The 27,293-nt window shown below is 36.7% G+C and overlaps 1 protein-coding gene and 1 long non-coding RNA gene across 11 annotated transcripts in view; one reads left to right on the top strand and one right to left on the bottom strand.

Annotated features, from left to right (window-relative positions):
• The first annotated feature begins 4,385 nt into the window (after window positions 1-4,385).
• LOC117203955 (uncharacterized) lies at window positions 4,386-10,632 on the top strand. 2 transcript variants are annotated; one of them, XR_007469982.1, is made up of 3 exons: window positions 4,386-4,998; window positions 8,568-8,991; window positions 9,335-10,632. It is a non-coding gene; the product is annotated as an uncharacterized LOC117203955 (long non-coding RNA). The 2 variants fall into 2 exon arrangements; XR_004486935.2 differs by having other exon boundaries at window positions 8,568-10,632.
• LEMD3 (LEM domain containing 3) overlaps window positions 6,517-27,293 on the bottom strand; it is an 89,416-nt gene continuing 68,639 nt past the window's right edge. For 2 of the 9 annotated variants that reach the window (XR_004486932.2, XM_033440554.2), the window contains 2 exons: window positions 22,983-23,083; window positions 21,559-22,714 (listed from right to left, as the gene is read on the bottom strand). Coding sequence is in view for 6 of the 9 variants with exons in the window: in XM_033440554.2 (XP_033296445.1) it covers window positions 22,687-22,714; window positions 22,983-23,083 (129 nt within the window). In the remaining 3 variants the exon portion in view is untranslated. Of the gene's footprint in view, window positions 6,589-21,558; window positions 27,115-27,293 lie in introns of those variants that run through there. The other 7 variants (XR_004486934.2, XM_033440555.2, XM_033440557.2 and 4 more) reach the window with 5 other exon arrangements.

Below are 27,293 nucleotides of genomic sequence, written 5' to 3'. Positions count from 1 at the left end.
CCTGCGAGGTAGAATGTTGTCACTCTCACCCCTGCTGAGAACACTGTTTTATACTGACGGAAGCATGCCCCCCGCACCTCAAGGAGCTAGAGTGGGAAGAGAGTTAAGGAGAACTCTTCTCAGCATGAGGGACACAGAGTCAATGCTGACTGGCTAAGAGAGACACAGAACATCTTCTCTCATTCTGAAAAAGGATTTCCTCTTCCATGACAACCCTCCAGCCCCCAGTCACCAAACACACTAAAATGACAAGGACTCTCAAAGGCGGAAGACTGAATTAAAGTGAGCATTTTCCTTGTCTTGGTAAAATGGTTTGCCTGCATCTCAAACGGTATTTTTTAATTTTACAGTTGAGGCCATCCCTTTTGTTGATTAATTCGGAAGAGATTTGAAGAACGTATTCCCATGATTGACGTGCTGCCTGATTCTACCAGCTTTGGCTGTGGATATGCTACAAGAAGTAATAAATATTTAACAAGATGACTTTCAATATTGTAGAGAATTAAATAATCCTCTAGACCAGCAAAGATGCTTGGCTTTTGGCACGATTGTATCACATGAAGTGGCATACCCAAAATCAACTACACACACAGAATAAGGGGGCTGGGAGAGAGGGACAAGAATGAACTTTTAAGTTGGTACAGGAAGATTCTTTTTTTTTTTGAATTTTATTTTTTTTTTTATACAGCAGGTTCTTATTAGTCATGTATTTTATACATGTTAGTGTATAAATCCCAATCTCCCAACATCCCTCCACCACCCCCCGCCAACCCTGCCACTTCCCCCCCTTGGTGTCCGTAGGTACAGGAAGATTCTGATGGGAGACTTGATTCTACTCTTTCACTCAGTCTGTTCCTGAATGCTTCTTATATTGAGAGCATCTCACACCATGGTGTGCGTGTCCAGTGTTTAAAGGTGTGTTTTTTTCACACAACTTATCCCTAACTGCAAACCAGCTCCTTCATGTGTTGTTCATCCAAAGAGGCTCCAATAGGAGGTAGAGGAAACCCTGGCTGTGTTGGGCTTCCTGGGAAATGGTATGTTGCCCTCCAAAATGGTGCTTCATTACAGGATTTTTTGCAGTAGTTTTACCGTTGCCATTAAAGCTTCTGGGACAATGGGTAAGTTACTTAATTACTCTAAGCCTTGATATTCTTTTTTCTCTGTATAATGGGAAAATAAAGGTACCTACCACTCATGATGCTTAGCCCTAGCCCCATGCTAGCAAATGGTAAATCCTTAATAAATATCAATATAGTACTAATGTGATTAACTTTTATCACAACTTACTTTCAATCACCGCAAAGCCACTCTTTGCCTTTAAGCCTTATCTGATAGGAGTTCCTCTGTCTGAAATGACTCATAATTTCTCTTCACAGCTCAGAGTCCTACACTTGTATTCATAATCCCCTCTTAAGGAAGTCTGTCCAGATTTAGTAATCCTGTCAACACATATTTTCTTCAAATTTACTTTTTATATTTATACCCAAGGTTACTAATAGTAACTATGTTTTCAAATATATTTTTAACTTCCTCAAAGTAATCAGGAGGCTACACACTTATATGATTATTCAAATTATTTTTGTGAAAACCAGTTTTAGAATTGCAATCAAAATAAATGATACATTTTGAAAAATATCTTCAGCACAGGAAAATCATCTTTGCATTCTTTCATTCATTCAACAAATATTTACAGAATGCTTTCTATATGCTGGATAGACAATGAACAAGATAAACCATTAAAATATTTAGTGATAGAGAAATAAGGCAGGGAAGGTTGCTGAAAGTGTTGGGGAAGTAACATTAAAGACATGGAAGAAAGAAGGAAGCCATGCAGTATCTAGGAAAGGAGGAACAGCAAGTGAAAAGGCCATGCCCAAGGCAGAGGCAGGCCTGCCCTGTAGGAGGACCATCCAGGAGGTCGGATGAGAAGAGGGTGGAAAGGGGCCATTGGGGGGAGCACTAGAAGACGTGCCCTGAGTAATTATAAGGACTTTGGCTTTTATTGTGAGTGAGATGGGAAGCTACTGCAGGGTTTTGAGCAGAAGAGCGACATGATCCTACATTGACTGTTCTGTTAGCCATGCAGAGACAGAAAGGGAGACCAATTAGAGGGTCTTGAAGTAATCCAGGTGAGAGGTAATGGTGATTTTGGAGTAGGAAGGAGGAAGTGGAGGTGGTGAAAAGTGATCAAATTGCAGAGAAATTTGGAAGAAGCGGCCCAGAAGATTTGCTGACAGACCAAGTGTAGGGTGTGAAAGAAAGGTTAAGAATGTCTCTATACTTTTTTTTCCTCTTTTTTTTTCTGAGCATTACAGAATTGCCATTTCCTGAGCTCTGGATGACTTAGAAGTAGGTGGTGGGGTAGTATATTAGAAGCTCAGTTTTGGACATGTTAAGTTTGAAATGACTTTTAAACATACAAGATAATGTTCATCTAGACCATTAAATATGAAAATTGCACATATAGGGGAATGTCTGGGCTGCAGATAGTATATATGATATCTAAATCCTGAGAAGTCCCTGGATTGATTAAAAAGAAGAAAAAAAAAAATGCCAGCAGGGCCACTGAGAAGGTGAGGCTAAAAAGGTAGTAGGAAAATCAGTCAAGTATGGAGGCCTAGGAAGCAAATGAAGCTTTTTTTTCTTTCTTTCTTCAACTTATATACTTAGAATATATTCTTTGTGGATAAAGACAGAAATTATTTAGAATCAAAATAGGATAGATGAATAACCAAATAAAGTTATATCCTTTTTATGCTTTAAATGAGTAAACATAAAATATTAAAAATGATTTTATTTTGTGACTTATAAATCGTCTCTGAAACTTACCCTAAAAGATAGTCTCTAGGTATCTGAGGAATAGCAGCACTGGAATACAGGTATATTCTACCATTGTAACCACAGTGAAAAGCTATCCCTATAGGTCAAATGGCCAAATACCAAATATTTGTGGTGTGTAAATGACAAGGTCTATCAGACAGGTGGGAATAAAGACATCTCTTCAGAGAGGAACTTTTGTGAGGCTCAAATATATACAAAGTGGTTTTAAAACTGTTGTTTAAAGTATTGTACAGATGTTGCTTTTATAGTTTTTAAAGCTGGTGGTCATAAAAGCAGAGAGAGAAATAATCTTGCAGTTGGCAGATTTCTCTTCAAACTCTGGCTATGCCATGTGATAGTTGTGCATGATTTTACAGTTCACATCTCTGGGATTTAGTTACCTTATCTTTAAAATGAAATAATACCTGCTCTGCCTGTTCTGCAAGATGTTGGTGGAAGTCGAATGATATAATGAGGGAGCTTTCAAACTACTGATATCTAAAGCAAAAGTCATGATTGAGGCGAGGTACATTTTTCTAAATTCACCTACTTTTGTTTCTTTGTATAAGCCACAGTTCTCTATGTATCTTGAAGATACCTCCTTGAGATCCCAATTAAAAAAAAAAAAAGTTCCTCTAAGGAAAATGCATACATACACACAAGCCCACAAAATTTGGTATACAATTGCACACTGATCGAAAATCACTTTGGAAAGCAATAGGAGTCGTAATTTCTTATGTGGAAAAGAAACCTAATGAAAGTATCACCAAAAAAACAATTAGTGTGTAGTAGGCTATGGGGCAGATCAGAAAAGGATAGCGGTGTTGGGAAGGCAACCCAGGCAGATGCAGAAACACAAGCTTGAGGTAATGAGAGCCCCTAGTCTAAGATGGTAGCCATGAGACTAGAGATGAACAAGGAGATGTGATAAGAATAGTTGCCAGATAAAATGCAGTATGCCCAGATAAATCTGAATTCTAGATAAACACCAAATAATTGTTTAGTATATCCTAAATATTGCATGGGGCATACTTACACTAAAACATTATTCATGGTTTATCTGAAATTCCATTTTAACTGGGCATCCTGTATTTTTATTTGCTAAGTCTGGCAACCCTAGAGAGAAACCGGTGAACTTATTCCTACCCTCATCCCCATGTTTCTGAGGCAGATTCTGAAACAACAAACAAAACAATGTGTACAACGTGACCACTGTGAAAAGGACAGAGTCATTAAGAGCTAGTCCAGCTCTTTTGTGGATCCTGAAGAGATCAATAAAGATGTCAAACAGTTCTTCATAGACCTATTTATTTCCCAGACAGGGCATGAGAGTTACTAATATTGTGGTTATATTCTATTCTCCATATATGAGTTTCGTACTGTCCAGTACAATCTACCTGAATGTGTGTGTGCACATGTGTGTTTAATGTATGGGCTAATTAGCAAAAGAACCACTGGCTCACGGTTGCCCTGGACAGAAACATGAATTGGAGGACCCACAGTCTGTCCATCATCCGCCACCTACACACACACACACACACACACACGTGCACATGAGACTGGGCAGGGAAGTTTCTTCCCTATGCAGCCCAAGCCTGTGGTCTTACTTGATTGGACAGTGTATGGTATGAGTGGGGAGGAAGAAGTTTAAACAACGAGGTCCCTTTCAGTGGAGAAGTAGGAACAGTTGAAATATTCAAAGAAGGAAATCCATTTGAGGTGATATTACAAACCCGAAGGCAGGACAGGCAGGAGTATTCAGGTGACTTTCTCCATCTAAAAGCTTAAGGCCTTTAAAGTCTTCTCATCTCCTGGGTAATACAGGTGAAAATCCAAACTAGAACTGCAAAATTTAACCCTTATCTCTTCTACTTTGTAATTCTGTTCTGAAATTACCTTCACCGTGTCCTAGTGTCTCACTCTGTGGAGGCGGAAAAGTCATGAGAGCAAGGAGAAAGGGGTCTGGTTTCACTTCTCTTGTAGGTATAGCGGCAGACTAGGATTCACAACCGATGATCAGCAGTACCCAAGAACAGCCCACAGTGAAGCTGGAGACCACAAAAGGCCCACAGCCCACACCTCTGCAGAGCATTTTGGAGAAGACAGGTGGAGGATAAAGTAAGGCCAAACCTCATGACTGGCCGGTGACTTGGTGAAGGCTGTCCCTGAGCAAAAGTGAGTTTTGCAAATTTGGGGGTAGTAGAGATATGGAGCAAGACGTTGCAGGACTTGGATAATGACTGAACTCTCAACAGTAATAGAGAACTTTGAGAAGGAGCCTATATTCTTCTTTTGTGACTCCCCATAGTGTGATGAGTGCTCAATAAATGCTGTTGGCCGACTCTTTTAAACTGGGGATGGGGGAGAGGGGCACAAGGTTTGAAGGGGAAGGTGGGAGATGGTTAAGGAAGAATTTATGTATGTTCAACGGTCATAGAGAAAACAAATAGACCAAATAAAACTATTAGGCTTTTAACTTTCCACAGTTGTGTAAAATGAAATAAAAATAGTTAGTTCCTTCTAAAAACCATTATATTCTGTTCCCAGTGGTAACAATTATGACTAGAACTGAAATGAAAACATATAACTATATCACAACCAAAGCTCTGAAAACTCAAGATATTTAGTGGAAAGAAATCCTGAAGAAACACTTAGTAGAGTGTTTGAAGTAAAAGCAAAACATTAAAACAATAAAAACATTTTCCAAAGGAAACAAATGAGGCTCAGCTAATTTCATGTCACTTCACAGCAATAAGGAAAAAAACGTTGGAAAATCTATACATTATATAAGCAATGATGTTATAAACATGAAGGAAATAGCTCTGAACTGTTTCCAACTTTGCCTCTAAAATTCCTTTGGTGAGATGGCTGAACATATTATTTCCTGTTCTTGTACTCTGTGGGAAGTAACACACCCATTTTAATCTTTGTCACTTTTTCCTATATCAACATTCATGGGAGGAATTAGCACTGATAATTCTCCCAAGGTTGATATCTCATATTCAGAAGTCTTGTGGCAGTGGGTCTCAAACTTAAATATCAGAATACCTGGAGAACTTATTACTATCCTGGGATCTCTCCCAGATACAGTGATTCAGCAGGTCTGGTGAGGGATTCAGGAATCTGCGTTTCTAACAAGTACCCCAAATGATTCTAAGACAGGTGTTCCACAGACCTTTCTCTGGTTTAGAATAACAAGGGTAATTTTCATGTCTACCTTCCAACTGAGGAGGATAAGTTTCGAGCTCTTTTTTCTATAATGCCCATAAGAATGGTGGAAAGGATTACAGGAAAATACATGAGAGTATACATAACACAGCTTTCATGACCTTCACAGGAAACTCAAATAACTACAATTTTTGATTTATAATAAGCCTTGAAATGAGGCACTGAAAGATTCTGAGTTGCATCCTGAGCCATCAGTCATTAATCTCCCCATAGTTTTAATGCTGTGAATATTTTATTGTATTCCTTGAAAACTGGTTAGTTTTAAATCAGGTTATAACTCCTAGGTAAGTGGAATATTATTTTTTTAAAAAATTACTCCAGGTAAATGGGAATTTTCTGTACCAATCTAATACTAGAACATGATACACTTTATGAAATACAGTTGATCCTTGAATAATACAGGAGTTATGGGTGGCGATCCTCTGCGCAGTCAAAAATTCAAGTATAACTTATAGTCAGCCCTACCTATACTCGGTTCCTCAGTATCTGCGGTTCTGCATCCGCCAGTTCAACCAATCTCGAATTGTGTAGTATTTACTGTTGAAAAAAATCCGAATATAAGTGGACCCATGCAATTCAAACCCATATTAAAGGTCAACTGTACTTTATTATAGTACATATTTTTTTCTGAACATAATGAAAATAGCATTCTTCTCCAGACATTTAAATTACATAAGGCAATATTTATTCCACCAATGTCCATATATAAGGTTCTGTTCGATAACTAAGTAGTGTTTTAAGTATATTCAGCTGTTCTTGGGGAAAACCAAGAAAAGTGATTTTGATTTTTCCATGTTATTTAAGCATAGTGGAAAATGAAAATTTATATAATTAGGCAGTTTTACTTAGATATGATACATTGTAACTTTTGAAAATGTGGTTTTATTTAAATGGGATATATTGAAATGTGGTTTATTTAAATGTGAAACAATGTATAATTCATAACGATGAATAGCAGAATGAGTGGCCAATCAACAAGGCTCATGGCTAGCTCTCCGAATGTGCGAACAGGATTCAACAACCCACATTACTGTTCATAACCAGTCTCTCTTCTTTACTGTCTGCTTCTTTCTCATCCCTATTGCTCCTGTTATCTTCCAGGGATCTACACCACACAACAGAGCCTCAATGATACCAGATATATACCACAAAAAATTAATTTGTAAGACTCCTACTGTTAAAAGATTATACCAGCCTATATATTTAGAGTCACATTAAGGAACATTGCAATAACACAGGACTGATTTTGGACTATCATTTTCAAGATTTAATGTCTTCTGTTGGTGAATCACAGCTGGTCCTTTCCAGTCAGGCTGACATCACTCTAATCACTGACACTACCCTAGTTCCACGGATGATAATTCTTGAATGCTGTCATAATCAGGATCTTAATCTCAATGTTACTCACATTGAGAAAAAGAAATTTACATTTAGATTTTCTGCCTCTTTGAAGTAGAAGTACTGAGCATAAAAATAATTTTTGGACACAATAGTTGGGCAAAACTAATAATAAAATGAATAATTTAGGAGAGATGAAAAACTAACAAGGTATACTGTTTCAAAGTCAAATAAAAAGGGAGAATACATTAGTTTCAAAAGAACAAAAGTAGTTAATGGTGAAGAAGAACAACCAGTTATAGAAATAAAGATGTCAAAACTTCTGGGCTTTCAAAACTGCACCCAGTCAGGATATACCAGAGCATTCACCATTAATATGATGTTTACTTTAGATTTTTGGTAAATATCTTTTATCAGATTTAGGAAGTTCCCTTCTACTCCTATTTTTCTAAGAATTACTTTTCTATGAAAGGATATATGCATTTGGAATTTTATCAGATGGTTTTACTGCATCTATCTGAGATGATCATATTAAATTCACTTATTTTGTTAGTGGGACAAGTTACATTGGTTTTCTAATGTCAAACTAATCTTGCATTCCTGGAATAAATCCAACTTGGTCATGATATGTAATTCTTACTCAGATGCTGCAGTTTGGCTTGCTGACCATTTTGGTTTGTTTGGGATTTTTGCTTTTATTCAGGGGGCTTGCCCTATAAATTTTCCCTTTCTGTTTGGTTTCTGCATCAAAGTTATGTTAATCAGTCCACTCCCTTTCTCTATTTGCTGGAATGGGAAATATATCATTTCAAAAAGGAGGCACTGAAGAGATTATAGATTTTCCAAGGTCTCTCTTATGCGTGAGCATTGTTAAGGGTAACTACAATGAAAAACAAAGGGATGTTAAAAATAAATCACATTATCAAGTAGTTGGTTTCATACAGCCTGATTTAGAGATGGTGACAGGGATATATGACAGCATTTTACATTATTTCACTTAATTCTCTCAACTGCATCATAATCAGTTTTAAAAATGAGGAAATTGAGTCTTAGACTACATGACTTGCCTAAGGTCACACAACCAGGATGTGTTAAAGTCGAAATGTGAACATGGTTCTCTCACTCCAGAGACTGTGCTCTTAAACCACGCCTCCTTTTTTCCCCCTCTCTCAATACAGGAATCCAGTGTTTGTAAGACCTTTCATACACCTGCTAACTGTAACAACCCACAGATCTGCCACCAAAATAAACATAGCCTTTTCCAAAGTGCTGTAAAAAGTCTAAAATGTCTGAACTTCATTACCAAAGGTTGGTAGTGATTCAAAATATACTAGCAGGGCTTCCCTGGTGGCGCAGTGGTTGAGAGTCCGCCTGCCGATGCAGGGGACACGCGTTCATGCCCCGGTCCAGGAGGATCCCACATGCCGTGGAACGGCTGGGCCCATGAGCCATGGCCGCTGAGCCTGCGCGTCCGGAGCCTGTGCTCCGCAACGGGGGAGGCCCGCGTACCAAAAATAAAAAAGAAAGAAAAAATATATATACTAGCAGAGGAGATCAAATTAAGAAGATGAAGTAAAGACAATTATGGAAATTCTAATTAAGGTAAGCATTCAAATATATGTAATAAATGTTTGTGGAGAAATTTTGTAAAATACATATACAATATAACAGATTGGAATTCCTGCTAAATCTTGGAGTATTTCCCTCCAATAGTACGTATATGATATATTCCTTTCACTCTAGATACATAATTTTTCACTTTTAACAACTCTGGTATAGAAATTCATTTTAGAATAAATGGTGTCTTAAAAAATCACTGTCAAAGTTAGAAAAAAAATTGCGGTCTAACCTGCATTACTTCCCATTTCTTCCAGGGAATTGATGTTTGCCTTTATCTGGGGGAACTACTAACTGTAAACACTTTAACTTCTCTCTTTGCTTGCAGATTTTTGCACCATGCTGGTGGAAGGAACCGAAACCAGTCTGAATGAAGATCAGCTGGTTCTTTTGCGGTCCCGTTCCAGATGGGACATTTACCCTGACTCTGAGGTTGTTCTAGCTTTATGGTAGGGTCTCCTATCAGAATCCACATCTTCGGTGTTACTTTTATTGTTGTTTTCCTTTCTTACTTAGTGCCAGAGAAAATGCTGCCTCTTCCGACTAACAGTATCTTAGATGAAATACAGTATATTTGAAATAATGATTATGCAACTTAAGAAACACATAGACAATATTTTCCACACCTTAAGTATTCCTCAAAGACATTATTTTAATGATTGCCCATGATTCATATAATCCATAATTCATTATTTATTCTCATTTTTGTAGATTTCTATTGCTTCTAATTTTTATTACAGAATAAAGCTGTAATGAACATCATTTTCATATCTTCATGTCATCCTGATAATTTCTTCAGAATAAATTCCTAAAAATTTATTGGACTTCAAAATTTATTGGCAAAACTATGTATAGCAAAATTGACCTATAGAAATGAGCATCACTTTACATAACTACCAGCATTAATATAAGGAGCCTACTTTCCCTAAACTTAAGAAAAATTGTGAAGTTTCATATGTAAAAAAACTTTCTCAATTGTTGATTAATTTGCATTTATATCTGTGGCTGACTGTTTCATGTTTTTGTTGGCCATTTGCAGCTCTTCACTTGTGGGTCATCTCCTGATGTCATTTGACTATTTTTCTATTGGGATGTTAGTCTTTTTATGTTAGAATAATTTTTACTTGTAGAATATTACTGCAAATCATATATAGTGCTAACATCTTTCAATTTCCTTGTCTTTTCATTTGTTCTTAGACGTTTTGGATGTACTGATCATTTTAATATAACCAAACATGTTTCTTTATGGTTTCTTTCTTTGTTTCTGTGCGTAACCCTCTATCAAATGTTTTCCTCTGATTTTTTTATTAGTTATTTTGTGACTATTTTTCAATTCTTTATTCCTCCTGGAATTTATCTGGGTATGTGTAGAAGACTCTTTACAAGTGAAAACACAGAAGACTGAAACTACTGTAGATACCACATTGATGATATAAAATCTAACGTGAAAACAGAACTGAAGGGGCTTCCTTGGTGGCGCAGTGGTTGAGAGTCCGCCTGCCGATGCAGGGGACACGGGTTCATGCCCCGGTCCGGGAGGATCCCATATGCTGCGGAGCGGCTGGGCCCGTGAGCCATGGCCGCTGGGCCTGCGCGTCCGGAGCCTGTGCTCTGCAATGGGAGAGGCCACAACAGTGAGAGGCCCGCATACCGCAAAAAAAAAAAAAAGAACTGAAGTGAATTCAAAAAGAAAATGTCTACTCTGCCCCCTTATCCATTCTCTCCCCTAAACCAAATGACTCTATGTTTGCATATTATTCTCGTTCTCATTGTTTCCAGCTAATTGCTTAGAACAGTGTTCTCCAAACTTTTTTTACTTCATGGCGCTGAAAGAAAAGGATAATCATTGTACAGCGCCCTGGTTAAATGGAGGAAGCTACTTAACAGCCTGCCAGAGGTCACTAGGCCTTGAGCTCCACCACTCCAAGTCCTAGTGCTACTCTAAAGGCTACATCTAAATGGTACATCTGTAACCATTTGTGGCACATCAGTTGGGAAGTCCATAATATTTCTGTCAGTTATCATGTTCCTCTGAAAGGAACCCTTCCCCAAAATGTTACTAGGGTCTATAAATCAGATGCTGGTAGTAAGGTAGAGAAGCCCGACTGTGACTGTCAAATAAAAAGAGAGCACTGAACAAAGTAAACTGAACATTTGTTGTGTTATTGGGACATACGAAATTTTTGTGAAAGAATCCTCTCAGTCAAGTTAGTATGAGGAAATTGAGTGACTTCCACAGTGTGGAAGTATCTGGTCATTAAAATATTCTAAGTTACTACAAGCCAAAGGGTCTGTGCCTCTTCTAAGGAAACACAAGTTGCAGGAAACATAGGCTTCTGGCCCTGGTATATTAGGGCTCTAACTTTTATGCTTAATTTTTTAAAACTTTCATTGAATGATCCACTTTTTCCACTAATTTTTAAAGCCAATCTTTATCATATACTAAATTCTTACATATCAGAGTATCTTTGGAATTCAAGTATCCATTAACCACATACTGTTATGATAATGGATCATAAAATACTCTTACAAAAAGTGCTCTTTAAAAAGTCAATCCCAGGAATTCTCTGGTGGTCCAGTGGTTAAGACTCCATGCTTTCACTGCTGAGGGCGTGGGTTCAATCCGTGGTCGGGGAACTAAGATCCCACAAGCCGCACGGTGCAGCCAAAAAAGAAAAAAGAAAAATCAATCCCTCCTCAAACATTCTTCCCCACTTCACAACACCTCCTACATTAATGTCTGTCTTTGACAGTGTCTTGCAGATTGTCATTCAAAATACAATGCAAGTGCAATGAAAATTCACTACAAAGTGAACTTGCAAGTCTCACAAATATGTAGTATTTCATGAAATTGATAAAGATGATGGAAGACTATTCAAATCATGAGTATAGCCATAGAATGTGTCAATAAGTCCAGTGAGCAATTAAAGGAAAGTTGCCAAGAACAAAAAAACAATGATACATGAAGCACATAAGGGAAAGATTTGACTAGAAGATACCCTTACAAAAATGGATGAAGTCTGGGATCTTTTGTAAAATGATTTGATTATGGAACAGCCAACATGAAGTAAAAATTATCATTCCATGTTTCAAATAATTTTGTCAAAAAATATTTCTAAGAGTTAAAATATTTATAAGTTAACTATGTTATACAGAAAGCTTTTTTTGTAATCTTAGCATAAAATTTTAAGTTAAAGTTCTAGTGAAACTATTTATGAAAATTTGGTCCCAAATTTAAATAGATTTAATTTAAGTGACCTTCTGGTATCAGTTATGCTCAGGTAAGAATCTGTTTCAAGGTATTAGTTGTCTGACTATATATTTGTGCAACAGTGTTGACACAGATTTAATTTGCTTTAACATTTGATAGGGCCAGTCTCTCTTTATTAATCATATTTTATTAAGAATTTAATATCTTTCTTGTTTATCCTACCAGCTGATATTCTATAAATTAATTTAAAATACCAAGACATTAATTTTAATCTATGGAAAACTTTACTGGAATTGCATTAAACTTCTTTACTAATTTAGGAAGAATTAGGGAGCCTATTTGCTATATTCAGTCTTTTTATCAAGGAAAAATTATTGTCTCCATTTATTTGTTTTCTTTGATCTCTTTTAGAAAAGTTTTCCTCACATACATCTTATATATTACTTGTTGAATTTATTCATAGGTGATAACAGTGTACCTATCTATCAAATCACCATCTAAAACAGAATATCCCTATTCAACATGCAGGCACCAATCCCAAGACAGGAATTGTTTCTGGTAAAGAGCATGAATGATTTTCAAAGACGGGGACAATAATGAATAGCATAACAGAACTTATTTCCAGCAATATGATGGAATAAGACATCCTGAATAAACCTCCCAAAATAAAACATCTTTTTACTGGATTAAACATGAAAAACATCTTTCAAAGTGAATTACTGATCTGGCAGTAAAGTAAGAGGAATCCTTAGAGGCCAAAAATGAAACAAAAGCAGAAAATCAAAGATATAATCAGATGTGGGAGCCAGTGGTGACCCAAAGAGCACCAGCTGAACCCTCGTGACTTAGAGGTTTTAACAGCAGAATATATATTCTTCTCAAGTTCACATGGAACATTCTTCAGGATAGACCATATGCTAGGCCATAAAACAAGCTTCAAAGGTTAAAAAAAATTGAAATCAAACAAGTATGTTATCCAACCACATGGAATGAAATTAGAAATTAATAACAGAGAGAAATATGGGAAATTCACAAATATGTGGAAATGAAACAAACGTCTAAATAACCAATGGGTCAAAAAAGAAACCACAGGGAAATTAGAATACTTTAAGATGAATGAAAATAAGGACACAATATATATATCAAAATGTATGGGACACAGCCAAGGCAGTGCTTAGAAGGAAATGTATAGCTGTAAATGCCCATATTAAAGAAAGAAAGGTCTCAAATCAATAACTTAAACTTCCACCTAAAGACACTGGAAAAAGAAGAGCAAAATAAACCCAAAGCAAGTAGAAGTAAGGAAATAATAGACTAGAGTGGAAATTCATGACATGGAGCATAGAAAAACAATAGGCAACATCAACAAAGCAAAAGATGATTCTTTGAAAATATCAAAATTGGTAAACTTGTAACTAGACTGACCAAGAAAACTCAAATTATTAAAATCAGTAACAAAAGAAGGAACATTACTACTGACATTACAGAAATAAAGAGGATTATAAGGGAATACTATGACTAACTATATACCAACAAATTACACAACAAATGAAATGTAAAAATTCCTAGGACACAAACTACTGAAATTGACTCAAGAAGAAATGGAAAATCTGAATAGACCTATCACAAGTGAAAGGACTGATTTAGTAATCAAAAAACTGCCTATAAGGCCTAGGCCTGATGACTTCAATGGTGAATTCTACCAAATATTTAAAAAATAATTAATACAAGTTCTTCACTAACTCTCCCCAAAAACAGGAGGGACCACTTCCCAATTTATTCTGAGACCAGTATTACCATGATGCCAAAATCAGACAAAGACCTCACAAAAAAAGAAAACTACAGACCAAATGTCTCTTTTGAATATAGATACAAAAATCCTCAACAAAATACCAGCAAACTAAATTCACCAACATATTAAAAGGTTTATACACCATGATTATGGCTTGAGTGTTATCCCAGGAATGGAAGGTTGGTTTAGCATTTGAAAATTAATCCCTGTTATCAGTAGAATAAAGGACAAAAATCATATGATCATCTCAACAGAGACAGCATTTGACAAAATCCAACACCCTTTCATGATAAAAACAATCAACAAACTAGAAATAGAAGGGAACTTCCTCAACTTGAAAAAAGAAAATGAGTAAATACTTTGAGGTCAGTGAAATGAAGACACAACACACCAAAAGCTAACGTCATACCTAATGGTGAAAGACTGAATGCTTTCCCTCTAATTTCAGGAACACGGCAGGGATATCTGCTCTCCCCACATCTGTTCAACACCATATGGGAAGTTCTGGCCAGGGCAAGTAAGTCAAAAACAAAAGAAAAAGCATCTAGAAAAATTAAAACTACCTTTTATGCAGATGACATGATCTTATATATAGAAAGTTATAAAGAATTCACTAAAACCTATTAGAACTAATAAATAAGTTCAACAAGGTGGCAGGACCCAAGATCAATAAGCAAAAACCAACTGTATTCTATATACTTGCAATGAACAATCTAAAAAAGCAATTTTTTAAAAATTCCATTTATAATAGCATCAAAAAGAATAAAACACCTAAGAATAAATTTAACAAAAGAAGTATAAAACTTATACCCTGAAAACTATAAAACACTGCTGAAAGAAATTAAAGAAGACTGTTTTTGAATTTTATTTTTTATACAGAAGTTTCTTATTAACTAATTTTATACATATTAGTATATATATGTCAATCCCAATCTCCCAATTCATCCCACCATGCCCCCACCACCCCCACTTTCCTGCCTTGGTGTCCATACGTTAGTTCTCTACATCTGTGTCTCTATTTCTGCCTTGCAAACCGGTTCAACTGTACCATTTTTCTAGATTCCACATATATGCATTAATATATGATATTTGTTTTTCACTTTCTGACTTAATTCACTTCGTATGACAGTCTCTAGGTCCATCCATGTTTCTAAATATGACCCAATTTCATTCCTTCATATGGCTGAGTAATATTCCATTGTATATATGTACTGCATCTTCTTTATCCATTTGTCTGTTGATGGACACTTAGGTTGTTTCCATGACCTGGCTATTGTAAATAGTGCTGCAACGAACATTGGGGTGCATGTGTCTTTTTGAATTATGGTTTTCTCTGGGTATATGCCCAGTAGTGGGATTGCTGGGTCATACAGGAATTCTATTTTTACTTTTTAAAGGAACCTCCATACTGCTCTCCATACTGGCTGTATCAATTTACCTTCCCACCAACAGTGCAAGAGGGTTCTCTTTTCTCCACACCCTCCCCAGCACTTGTTGTCTGTGGATTTTCTGATGATGCCCATTCTAACCGGTGTGAGGTGATACCTCATTGTAGTTTTGATTTGCATTTCTCTAATAATTAGTGATGTTGAGAAGCTTTTCATGTGCCTATTGGCCATCTGTATGTCTTCTTTGGAGAAATGTCTATTTAGGTCTTCCACCCACTTTTTGATTGGGTTCTTTGTTTTTTTGATATTGAGCTGCATGAGCCATTTGTATATTTTGGAGATTATTCCTTTGTCCACTGATTTGTTTGCAAATATTTTCTCTCATTCTGAGGATTGTCTTTTCGTCTTGTTTATAGTTTCCTTTGCTGTGCAAAAGCTTTGAAGTTTCATTATGTCAAATTTGTTTATTTTTATTTCCATTACTCTAGGAGGTGTGTCAAAAAAGATCTTGCTGTGATTTATGTCAAAGAGTGTTTTGCCTATGTTTTCCTCTAAGAGTTTTATAGTGTCTGGCCTTACATTTAGGTCTTTAATGCATTTAGAGTTTATTTTTGTGTACGGTGTTCATGAGTGTTCTAATTTCATTCTTTTATATGTAGCTGTCCAGTTTTCCCAGCACCACTTATTGAAGACACTGTCTTTTCTCCCTTGTATATCCTTGCCTCCTTTGTCATAGATTAGTTGACCATAGGTGCCTGGGTTTATCTCTGGGCTTTCTATCCAGTTCCATTGATCTATATTTCTGTTTTCATGCCAATACCATATTGTCTTGATTACTGTAGCTTTGTAGTATAGTCTGAAGTCAGGGAGTCTGATTCCTCCAGCTCCGTTATTTTCCCTCAAGATTGCTTTGGCTATCCAGGGTCTTTTGTGTCTCCATACAAATTTTAAGATTTTTTGTTCTACTTCTGTAAAAATGCCCTTGGTAATGTGATAGGGATTGCACTAAATCTGTAGATTGCTTTCGGTAGTATAGTCGTTTTCACAACGTTGATTCTTCCAATCCAAGAACATGGTATATCTCTCCAACTGTTTGTGTCATCTTTGATTTCTTTCATCAGTGTCTTATAGTTTTCTGAGTACAGGTCTTTTACCTCCTTAGGTAGGTTTATTCCTAGGTATTTAATTTTTTTTTCTTTAATAAATTTATTTATTTTTATTTATTTATTTTTGGCTGTGTTGGGTCTTCATTGCTGCACGTGGGCTTTCTCTAGTTGTGGCGAGCAGGGGTGACTCTTCGTTGTGGTGCATGGGCTTCTCCTTGCAGTGGCTTATGTTTTGCAGAGCACAGGCTCTAGGCACGTGGGTTTCAGCAGTTGTGGCACATGGGCTCAGTAGCTGTGGCTCGTGGGCTCCAGAGCACAGGCTCAGTAGTTGTGGCACACGGGCTTAGTTGCTCTGCGGCATGTGGGATCTTCCTGAACCAGGGCTCGAACCCATGTCCCCTGCATTGGCAGGCAGATTCTTAACTACTGCACCACCAGGGAAGTCCTATATTTTATTCTTTTTGTTGCAATGGTGAATGGGATTGTTTCTTTAATTTCTCTTTCTGATCTTTTGTTGTTAGTGTATAGGAATGCAAGAGATTTCTATGCTTTAATTTTGTATCCTGCAACTTCACCAAGTTCATTGAAGAGCTCTAGTAGTTTTCTGGTGGCATCTTTAGGATTCTCTATGTATAGTATCATGTCATCTGCAAACAGTTAGTTTTACTTCTTTTCCAATTTGTATTCTTTTATTTCTTTTTCTTCTCTGATTGCCGAGGCTAGGACTTCCAAAACTATGTTGCATAATAGTGGTGAGAGTGGACATCCTTGTCTTGTTCCTGATCTTAGAGGAAATGCTTTCAGTTTTTCACCATTGAGAATGATGTTGGCTGTGGGTTTGTCATATATGGCCTTTATTATATTGAGGTAGGTTTCCTCTATCCCCACTTTCTGGAGTTTTCGTCATAAACGGGTGTTGAGTTTTGTCAAAAGCTTTTTCTGCATCTATTGAGATGATCATATGGTTTTTATTCTTCAATTTGTTAATATGGTACATCACATTGATTGATTTGTGTATACTGAAGAATCCTTGCATCCCTCGGATAAATCTCACTTGATCATGGTGTATGATCCTTTTAACGTGTTGCTGGATTCTGTTTGCTAGTATTTTGTTGAGGATTTTTGCATCTATATTCATCTGTGATATTGGTCTGTAATTTTCTTTTTTTGTAGTATCTCTGTCTGGTTTTGGTATCAGGGTGATGGTGGCCTTGTAGAATGAGTTTGGGAGTGTTCCCTCCTGTGCAATTTTTTGGAGGAGTTTGAGAAGGTTTGCTGTTAGCTCTTCTCTCAATGTTTGACAGAATTCACCTGTGAAGCCATCTGGTCCTGGCTTTTTGTTTGTTGGAAGATTTTTAATCACAGTTTCAATTTTATCATTTGTGATTAGTCTGTTCATATTTTCTATTTCTTCCTGGTTCAGTCTTGGAAGTTTATACCTAAGAATTTGTCCATTTCTTCCACGTTGTCCATTTTATTGGCATCGGGTTGCTTGTAGTATTCTCTTATGATGCTTTGTATTTCTGCAGTGTCTGTTGTAACTTTTCCTTTTTCATTTCTAATTTTGAGTCCTCTCCCTTTTTTTCTTTTGCAGTACGCAGGCCTCTCACTGTTGTGGCCTCTCCCGTTGCAGAGCACAGGCTCCGGACGCACAGGCTCAGCGGCCATGGCTCATAGGCCCAGCCACTCCGTGGCATGTGGGATCTTCCCAGACCGGAGCACGAACCCGTGGCCCCTGCATCAGCAGGCGGACTCTCAACCTCTGAGCCACCAGAGAAGCCCTCTCCCTCTTTTTTGTGATGAGTCTGGCTAAAGGTTTATCCATTTTGTTTATCTTCTCAAAGAACCAACTTTTAGTTTTATTGATCTTTGCTATTGTTTTGTTTCTATTTCATTTATTTCTGCTCTGATTTTATGATTTCTTTCCTTCTATTAACTTTGGGTTTTGTTTGTTCTTCTTTCTCTAGTTACTTTAGGTGTAAGGCTAGATTGTTTGAGATTTTTCTTGTTTCTAGAGGTAGGAGTCTATTGCTATAAAATTCCCTCTTAGAACTGCTTTTGCTGCATCCCATAGGTTTGGATCAACATGTTTTCATTTTCATTTGTCTCTAGGTATTTTTTGATTTCCTCTTTGATTTCTTCTGTGATATATCTCCTGGTTATTTAGTAACGTATTGTTTAGCCTCCACGTGCTTGTTTTTTACATTTTTTTCCCTGTAATTTATTTCTAATCTCATAGCGTTGTGATCAGAAAAGATGCTTGATATGATTTCAATTTTCTTAAATTTACTGAGGCTTGATTTGTGACTCAAGATGTGATCTGTCCTGGAGAATGTTCCGTGTACACAGAAGAAAATGTAGTCTGCTGTTTTTGGATGGAATGCCCTATAAATATCAATTAAATCTGTGTGGTGTTTTGTGTCATTTAAAGATTGTGTTTCGTTATTAATTTTCTGTCTGGATGATCTGTCCATTGGTGTAAATGAGGTGTTAAAGTCCCCCACTATTATTGTGTTACTGTCCATTTCCTCTTTTATAGTTGTCAGCATTCGCCTTATGTACTGAGGTGCTCTTATGTTGGGTGCATATATAATTGTTGTATCTTCTTCTTGGATTAATACCTTGATCATTATGTAGTGTCCTTCCTTGTCTCTTGTAACATTCTTTAAAGTCTGTTATCTTATACGAGTATCGCTACTCCAGCTTTCTTTTGATTTCCATTTGCATGGAATATCTTTTTCCATCCCTTCACTTTCAGTGTGTATGTGTCCCTAGGTTTGAAGTGGGTCTCTTGTAGACAGCATATATATGGGTCTTGTTTTTGTATACATTCAGTGAGCCTGTGTCTTTTGGTCGGAGCATTTAGTCCATTCACATTTGCTGGAGTGGGGCCCAAAATCTGCTTGGACTAACAAGTTCCCAGGTGATGTTCATACTGCTGATTTAAGAACCATACTTTTTGAGTATCACTGACCTAGAGAAATTTGAATATGTGCAGCTGGAATCACATTCAAGAAGGAATGTTCATAACTACCTTGTTTATAATAGTAAAAAAGTGAAAATAATCTAAATGTCCGTAGTTGAATGGATAAATACCAACATTAATATGTGGTAAAACTATAATGAAAAATAAAGAATTATTAATACAAAATTCAGGATAGTGGTCATCTGGGAGTTAGGAAAGAGAGACAAGTATCAAGGACACACAGAAGGGCCTCAAAGTTAATGTTCTATATTTTAAACGATGTCGTTCTTCAAAATGTAAGTAAAATACATACTTCATATATATTCTAATATGTGTGAATCATTTCATAATAAAAATTTTTAAGTAAAGTGGGAGATAATGATCAGCTATGTCAGATGGTGCTGAGAGTTCAAAGAAAGGTGAGGACACATAAAAGACTATTGAATTTGGCAAAAGGAAATTTGTGGTGATCTCTAGAAGTGATTTCAGAGGAGCAATGAGGACAGAAGCCAAACTAGAATGGATTGAGAACACCATAATACAAGATAGAAACTGCCAAAATCATGAGAAGTGAAAATTAATATCAATATTTCAGTAGTGTACATGATAGGAATTACTTCCAACCAGGGTTCATCAATACCACTTCCTGGAAGAGGCATTTGTATAGGATTCTAGAGGATGGGCAACATTTGAGTATACAGAAGCAGGACATGAAGGATGTTTCAGGCAAAAAGAACAATAGGAACAATGCCAGTAAAGGCAGAATCAAGCAAAAGTTAGATATGAAGGGGAAGGGCAAGCAGTGCAGTCTAGCTGGAGCACAGTGGCTGCGTGAAGACTAGGATTTAGCTAGAAAGGTACAGGTTGTTCAAGACTGGCACTGTCAACATGGTAGTCACTGGCTACATGTGGCTACTGAGCACTTAAAATGTGGCTAGTACAACTGAAGAACTGAAGGTTTAATTTGAATTAATGTAAATTTAACTGATACCCGATTCAGTTATAGGAACACTTTTAAGTATATTTGGAAGAACATGCATATATGAATAAACTTTTTCAAACAGTAGATTTTATGTAACCTAAATATAGACCAAGTATTTTCAATAAAAATGCAGCATCTGAATTAAGATGGGCTGTAAATAAGGTGACCATCTGTACAAGTTTTAGCACTGTAAGTCACACAACACAGGGTCACCCTAGCTGTAAGAGTAATCTATATTCTAGATGTCAAAGCATGTAAAATAGCTCATTAATAAAAGCTTTTATTATATGTTGAAATAATATCCTGTATATATAAGGCTAAATTAAATGTACTAAGGTTAATCTCACCTGTTTTTTACTTTTTTTAATGTGGCCATCAGAAATTTTAAAATTATACATGCCTGGACTTCCCTGGTGGTGCAATGGTTAAGAATCCGCCTGCCAATGCAGGGGACACGGGTTCAAGCCCTGGTCCAGGAAGATCCCACATGCCACGGACCAACTAAGCCCATGTGCCATAACTACTGAGCCCGCGTGCCACAACTACTGAAGCCTGGGCGCCTAGAGCCCGCGCTCCGCAATAAGAGAAGCCACCACAATGAGAAGCCGGCGCACCACAACGAAGAGTAGCCCCCACTCGCCGCAACGAAGACCCAACGCAGCCAAAAATAAATAAATAAATTTATTATAAATAAATAAATTTATTATAAATAAATAAATAAATAAATAAAATTACACATGCCTGACATTATATTAAGTATTGGACAGCACTGGTCTAGATAAAGGCAAGCCTTTAAGACCAACTTGAGTTTTGGCTATTACTCAGTAGGATTTAAAGTGCCACTGAAATCTCAAAATGTCCACATAAATTTTTTTTAAGTAAAAGGAAGTATTGTAGCATTTGGAACTATAAAAATAAAACTGCCCTCTGGAGTTAAATTTTTTAATTCACTCAATAAATCAAAGGAGAAATGAAGTCACCAAGAGAAAAAAATGGTTTCCAGGCCTCTAAGACTTGACTAGTTTACAAAGGCTTTATAAATGTATAACACACATCAACCAAGTTCCTAGCTTTGGGTGCATGGCAAACCGTTTATAAACAGTCCTAATTAACAACCAACTTTTGTATTTATTCCTTCTTTTGACAGTCACAGGTTTACAGATCTACACAACATCTCATTTTCTACAAATCAGGAAAATTTCTAATGAATACCAGAGAATCATAGACAATGCTAGAACATTATGTAAGTTAACAGTTCTGTTTTTTTGGAGAGAGAGTCTCAAAGACTGTCCCCTATCACTCATCCTCCAACAATGTCCTACAACAGAAAAATAAAAGTCAGAAGGATTATTTTGCCTAACATTTGCAATTCTGGGAAGTCTTATCTAGCACTCTGACTAGCATCTGGCTCCCGCCAACCGCCCATCCATAATTTAGGGAATGTCACCACCATCTAACCAGTTGCCCAAGCCAGAAATGTGATAGTCATACTAAATTTCTACTTCAACTTCACCCCATTCAAAGACCTTTTCAAATTCCACCTTCTTAATTTGTTTTGAAATTTTCTTAATACTTCACCCCAACCCAAACTTCCACCTAAGGCCCACATAGCTAAATATGGCAGAATTAGGATTAAACTAAATTTCTGTCTCTATATGGACTCTCTCTCTCTGGGTCATCTGATTCACCTCTGTGGTTTTAACTCCCAAATTGTATCTCCAGCTCAGATTTTTCTCAAAATACCTCAGAACTGGAAATCCAATCACCTACTAGAAACATCCACCTGAATACTGGGATGGATGAATATTCCATCCCAATCTCAAAGTATCCAAAAATTCAGTTTATCATTTTTCCCATCCAATTTGTTACTTATCACCTATTCTCCAAATGTTGGGATGGTTAGAGTTCCTATATTAGAAAACTGGACATCAATTTCTCTATCAATATCCAATTAATCAAGTCCTTCCCATTTTATCTCTCTTTTTCAAATCCTTTCTCCATTTTTCATCCCAACAAATCCTCACCTGATCTCCCTTTAACAACCCACATCCAAACTTCAGAATGTGACCTACAAAGCTTTCCATGAACTGATCATTACCTACCTTTCCTGTCTCTATTGTCTTGTACTGAGTAATTCAACCATAAGAAATTGCTTGTAGTTTATACACGCACTAGGTTGTTTCTCATCGATCTTTTTTCATGTGCTCTCTATGCCCAGACAGACTTCTTTCCAATTTTAAGGAGCATGTGCAGGTCTCCAATGTCTACCCATGGAAGAAACAGTAAATCTAAGTACTCAGGTTCTACTGGCATTAAAGTCCAAGAATCAACAAAATCAGTCTATCCTGCTGCCCCTGGTAGAGGTTCTTGGGTACAGAAATCTACCATCAGGATGTATTCCTAGTCATAAAGTTTCTCCAGTGGGGCTTAAAGGCAGTAGCTAGTTATGCTCACTAGACCAGTAGAATGAGCATTATGGACATTCAGTTTCTTTAAAGCACAACTTCTGGTTTCTAATTTTCAGTTAAGTACCTGTTCTTGAGCATCCTTTCCAAATGAGTGGCTGCCAAAATTCTGCTTGATTTAGCATCTTTTGTTGAGTCATCTGGAAGAAGTGACTTGCCGAGATAAGTCTAGGAAAAAAGGGCAAAGAAGCCATGTAGATGACCCGCAGTAATGTAATGTCACTAGGAGCAGGGAATGAGAATTGCAAGGTCAATCTTATTAAAGGAAATGTTCTGGGCACATGATATATCAAGACACTGTTCACTTGGAAATCACAACTTGTCATCCACACAAGGAAAATATAACAAAGTGCAATATCAGGCTTCTATATTCACAAGATATTCAGGTTTCTAGTGACCAATGAGCATGAAAATGGATTTTATAATAACTCAGGTTTCAACACATTAATTTTTATGAGCTCATCACAAGAACAGAAGCTTCCCTGAGAGCTCACAGGAAAAGAGACTTACCATTGTACCTATACTAATTAAGAAGTGTCTGATAAATTTTACCTCATCTGCCCTGATGTCTTCTCAATCTATTAAGATGCATAAGCAACCTCTCTAATCTCCCAGAATTTTTTTTTAATTAATTAATTAATTAATTTTTGGGTCTTTGTTGCTGCCCGCGGGCTTTCTCTAATTGCAGCGAGTGAAGACTACTCTTTGTTGCAGTGCGCAGGCTTCTCATTGCGGTGGCTTCTCTTGTTGCGGAGCAGGGCTCTAGGCATGCGTGCTTCAGTAGTTGTGGCACACGGGCTCTAAAGAGCAGGCTCAGGAGTTGTGGCGCATGGGCTTAGTTGCTCCGCGGCATGTGGGATCTTCCCGGACCAGGGCTTGAACCCATGTCTTCTGCATTAGCAGGCGGATTCTTAACCACTGCGCCATCAGGGAAGCCCTAATCTCCCAGAATTTATTCTGCTTTCTTCTCTCACTATATTTTCCACACTATCTTTTAACTTAGCTGCCCTAGGTTCTCTAAATTGTGACCATCTTGAAGACTGTGCCATGTCTTTTTCATCTTTGCATCCCTAATGTGTAACAGTGTCTGACATTTGTTAGCAACCAATAAAAGTCTACCAACTAAGTCAAGTCTTCTTTTTAGTTGATTAAACCATCGAAAAATCGAAACCCATGCTACTCAAAGTAGCTAGCCCATAAACTATTTTTTTATGATAAGGAGTTTGAGCTAGAATGTGTAAAAGAATGGCTTCCTTTGAGAAAGTCTTGCTATGAAAAAATGTCTAGCTGGGATTTCCCTGGTGGCACAGTGGTTAAGAAGCCACCTGCCAATGCAGGGGACATAGGTTCAATCCCTGGCCCGGAAAGATCCCACATGCCATGGGGCAACAAAGCCCATGCGCCACAACTACTGAGCTTGTGCTCTAGGGCCCAGGAGCCACAAATACTGAAGCCCACGTGCCCTAGAGCCTGCGCGCTGCAACTACTGAGCCCACGCACCACAACTACTGAAGCATGCACACTCTAGGGCCCATGTGCCACAACTACTGAGCCCACGTGCTGCAATTACTGAAGCCCACCTGCCTAGAGCCCATGCTCCGCAACAAGAGAAGCCACTGCAATGAGAAGCCCGTGCACCGCTACAAAGAGTAGCCCCCACTTGCCACAACTAGAAAAAGCCTACGTGCGGCAACAAAGACCCAACGCAGCCAAAAAAAAAAAGTCTAGCTAAACTAAGTAGTGCTTTGGTGATACATCTGATTTACATTCTTGCCCCACTTTAAGCCAAACACTTGAAAGTTAGACAAAGACATTTTCATAAAGAAAAGATGCTGAGGAATGGATGGTTAAAATTAACTTCAGGGTCTTCATCCATTTTTATAATCATACATATATTTACAGATACCAAAAAAGATTAAAAATAAAGGCATCTATTTTCACTGGTAAAAAATATAAAATAAAATAAGACACAGGGCACTTAAAAAAATTTTTTTAAAGCCAAGACGCATTTAAAAAAAAAAACCTAATAAATTTTTAATTAGAATTTTTTCCTTTTTTTAAACAGGACAAGTAACAGATTACATCAAACTTCAGAACTTCTCAAATATCTAGTTATTATACACATTCCCATCTGTCTTGCAGGGAGGGATCTTGGTCGGCTTAACAGTTTCAGGTAAAATAAGCTGCATAAAAGTATATATTACAATAATAAATGTACAATGTTTACATGGAATATGTTTTAGAAGCAAGAAAAAGATGCATCTGCATCAAAAGACGACCTCTTAAAATGCCACAACTATTTTTTACATTCACTCTTATAACAGGTCACAAGATGGGGTCACTAAGCACAGATAAATCACTGTGATGCACATAAAATACAGAAAGATTAGTTATTTTATATATTATATATATTTTTTCACACTTTAGCATCTGAGACATAAACTGAGAATTTAAAATTTATTCTCTTCAGATAACAAATCATTTTTTATTCTTCATAAACATGGTGCCCACAAAAGCACATAGGTAAGGCACAATAGGGTTTTCTGTTACAGAACAGTGTGCATCATGTTTACTTAACCAGAAAACGTGCATTAACTGTGCAAGTTCATGCTGCAAACCCAACACATATACAATTTAAAAAAAAAAAGAAAACTGAGCTTTAAACAAAATCAAAATTGGTACAATTCCAGCTGTTTCACATATTCATTTGGACTGACAATGACATATCAACATGTTATTTTTAAAAAGCCAATTGTTACATTACAAGTAAACTTTGCTCCGTAACTATTTTAATCTGAAATCATAAACAGTAATAAGGTAACTTCACTGAAACAAAGTAAATACTGAGGCACAAAGCAACCATCACTCCTGCATTTACTATACTGCAAACTTTCATGACCCAAAATTGCAAATATAATTTCTCAAATACACATTTTGCTGCAACAATGTGCCCTGCTTTAAACTTGACATACAACAGGGAAGCTAACATCTCATTAAATTATAAATAGATTGGGAAAATGACTTAATCCCAATGGTACTATGTCATAGCCCTAGTATTTATAATAAATACAGCTTTTCACAAAATACTTTTCCAATGTCTGCCAATTGCTTTTTTATTGCTCACATAAATTTGAATCCCTTACAACTGGTATCAGAACTTTCACACAATATCATACTCAGACATTTTTATATAAAACCTATAAAAGATATTTTAAACTTTTATCTAATACTTCCAGGTGTTTGGCTGTTTGATCTATATGATAGTACAGCCATATGTATATATGTGTGTGTATATATACACATATACACATACATATATATATACATACACACATATATACACATACATATATATATACATTAGATTATGAATAAAATAGGAAGCTTATTTTACTGCTTTAATGCAGATATCCTCACAAAACAAGACTACTTTCGCCATCACCAGCATTTATACATATATACAAAAGCCAGTTTAAGTACATGTACATCCACTTATACTTATATGTAACCACTAAACCCAGATTGATTTTCCCATATTCCAGCTATAGCAAATGAATCTCTTACAAGCAATAGAAACCTAAGATTAAATTGGGAAATTAACAGTTTTACCACATTAGCCTGTAAGGAACTATGTAGGTGACGGTATACAAAAATTCACAACATTAGTTTACAGGAAATTATGGAAATACAAGAAGCCTTTTCACCATGCTTTTGTGTGGTTATCCAAACACTTCTTTGTGCAAAATTAACAACCACCACATCTGAAAATGCTTAATAAGGTCAATGTTCCTCATGCAAAACTTTAAGTGCATTGGCTTAACTGAGCTCCAAAAACTGAATGAAACAATTATTCTATCTACTCAGCATTGCTGCTTCACTGCTAAGTCCCTTTGGAACCTTAAGATTTCTGGAACGTTCAAACAGATCTGTACTCAATAAAAATATTACATACAAAAAGCATTTAAAAAGGGAGACGAAGCCAAACAGGAATTTTCCTATTGTAAAGAACAGTCCTAGGAGTGGAAGAAAGTCTTTTCAGGAACCTCCTTGAGAATTGGCTAGGCCAGTCCGAAGACGAAGATGAGACATAGAGTTCATATGTTTATTTGATGGCTTCAAGGGAGTGTTGCAAGTAAGAGCTTGGGGAAAGCGATGGTGATATCTATCTAGTCGTAAATATTTTACTGTAACCAATTTCCCTGTTGTAAGATAAAAATAATATTTTAGATCTGTATGAATGTGCTTAATAGAAAACAAACTGTGGTAAAAGATATATGAACACAAAATAATCTAAAATTATTACTCTAAAAATGCTAACCTAAGATTCTTTAATTTAAAATCTGGTATAGTTTAACAGTAAACCATAATTTATCTTTTC

This window comes from Orcinus orca, chromosome 11 (genome assembly GCF_937001465.1).
Source record: "Orcinus orca chromosome 11, mOrcOrc1.1, whole genome shotgun sequence".
NCBI classification, from domain to species: domain Eukaryota; kingdom Metazoa; phylum Chordata; class Mammalia; order Artiodactyla; family Delphinidae; genus Orcinus; species Orcinus orca.
Note: the sequence above shows the minus strand (reverse complement) of the source record. Positions and strands in the feature narration are given on the sequence as shown.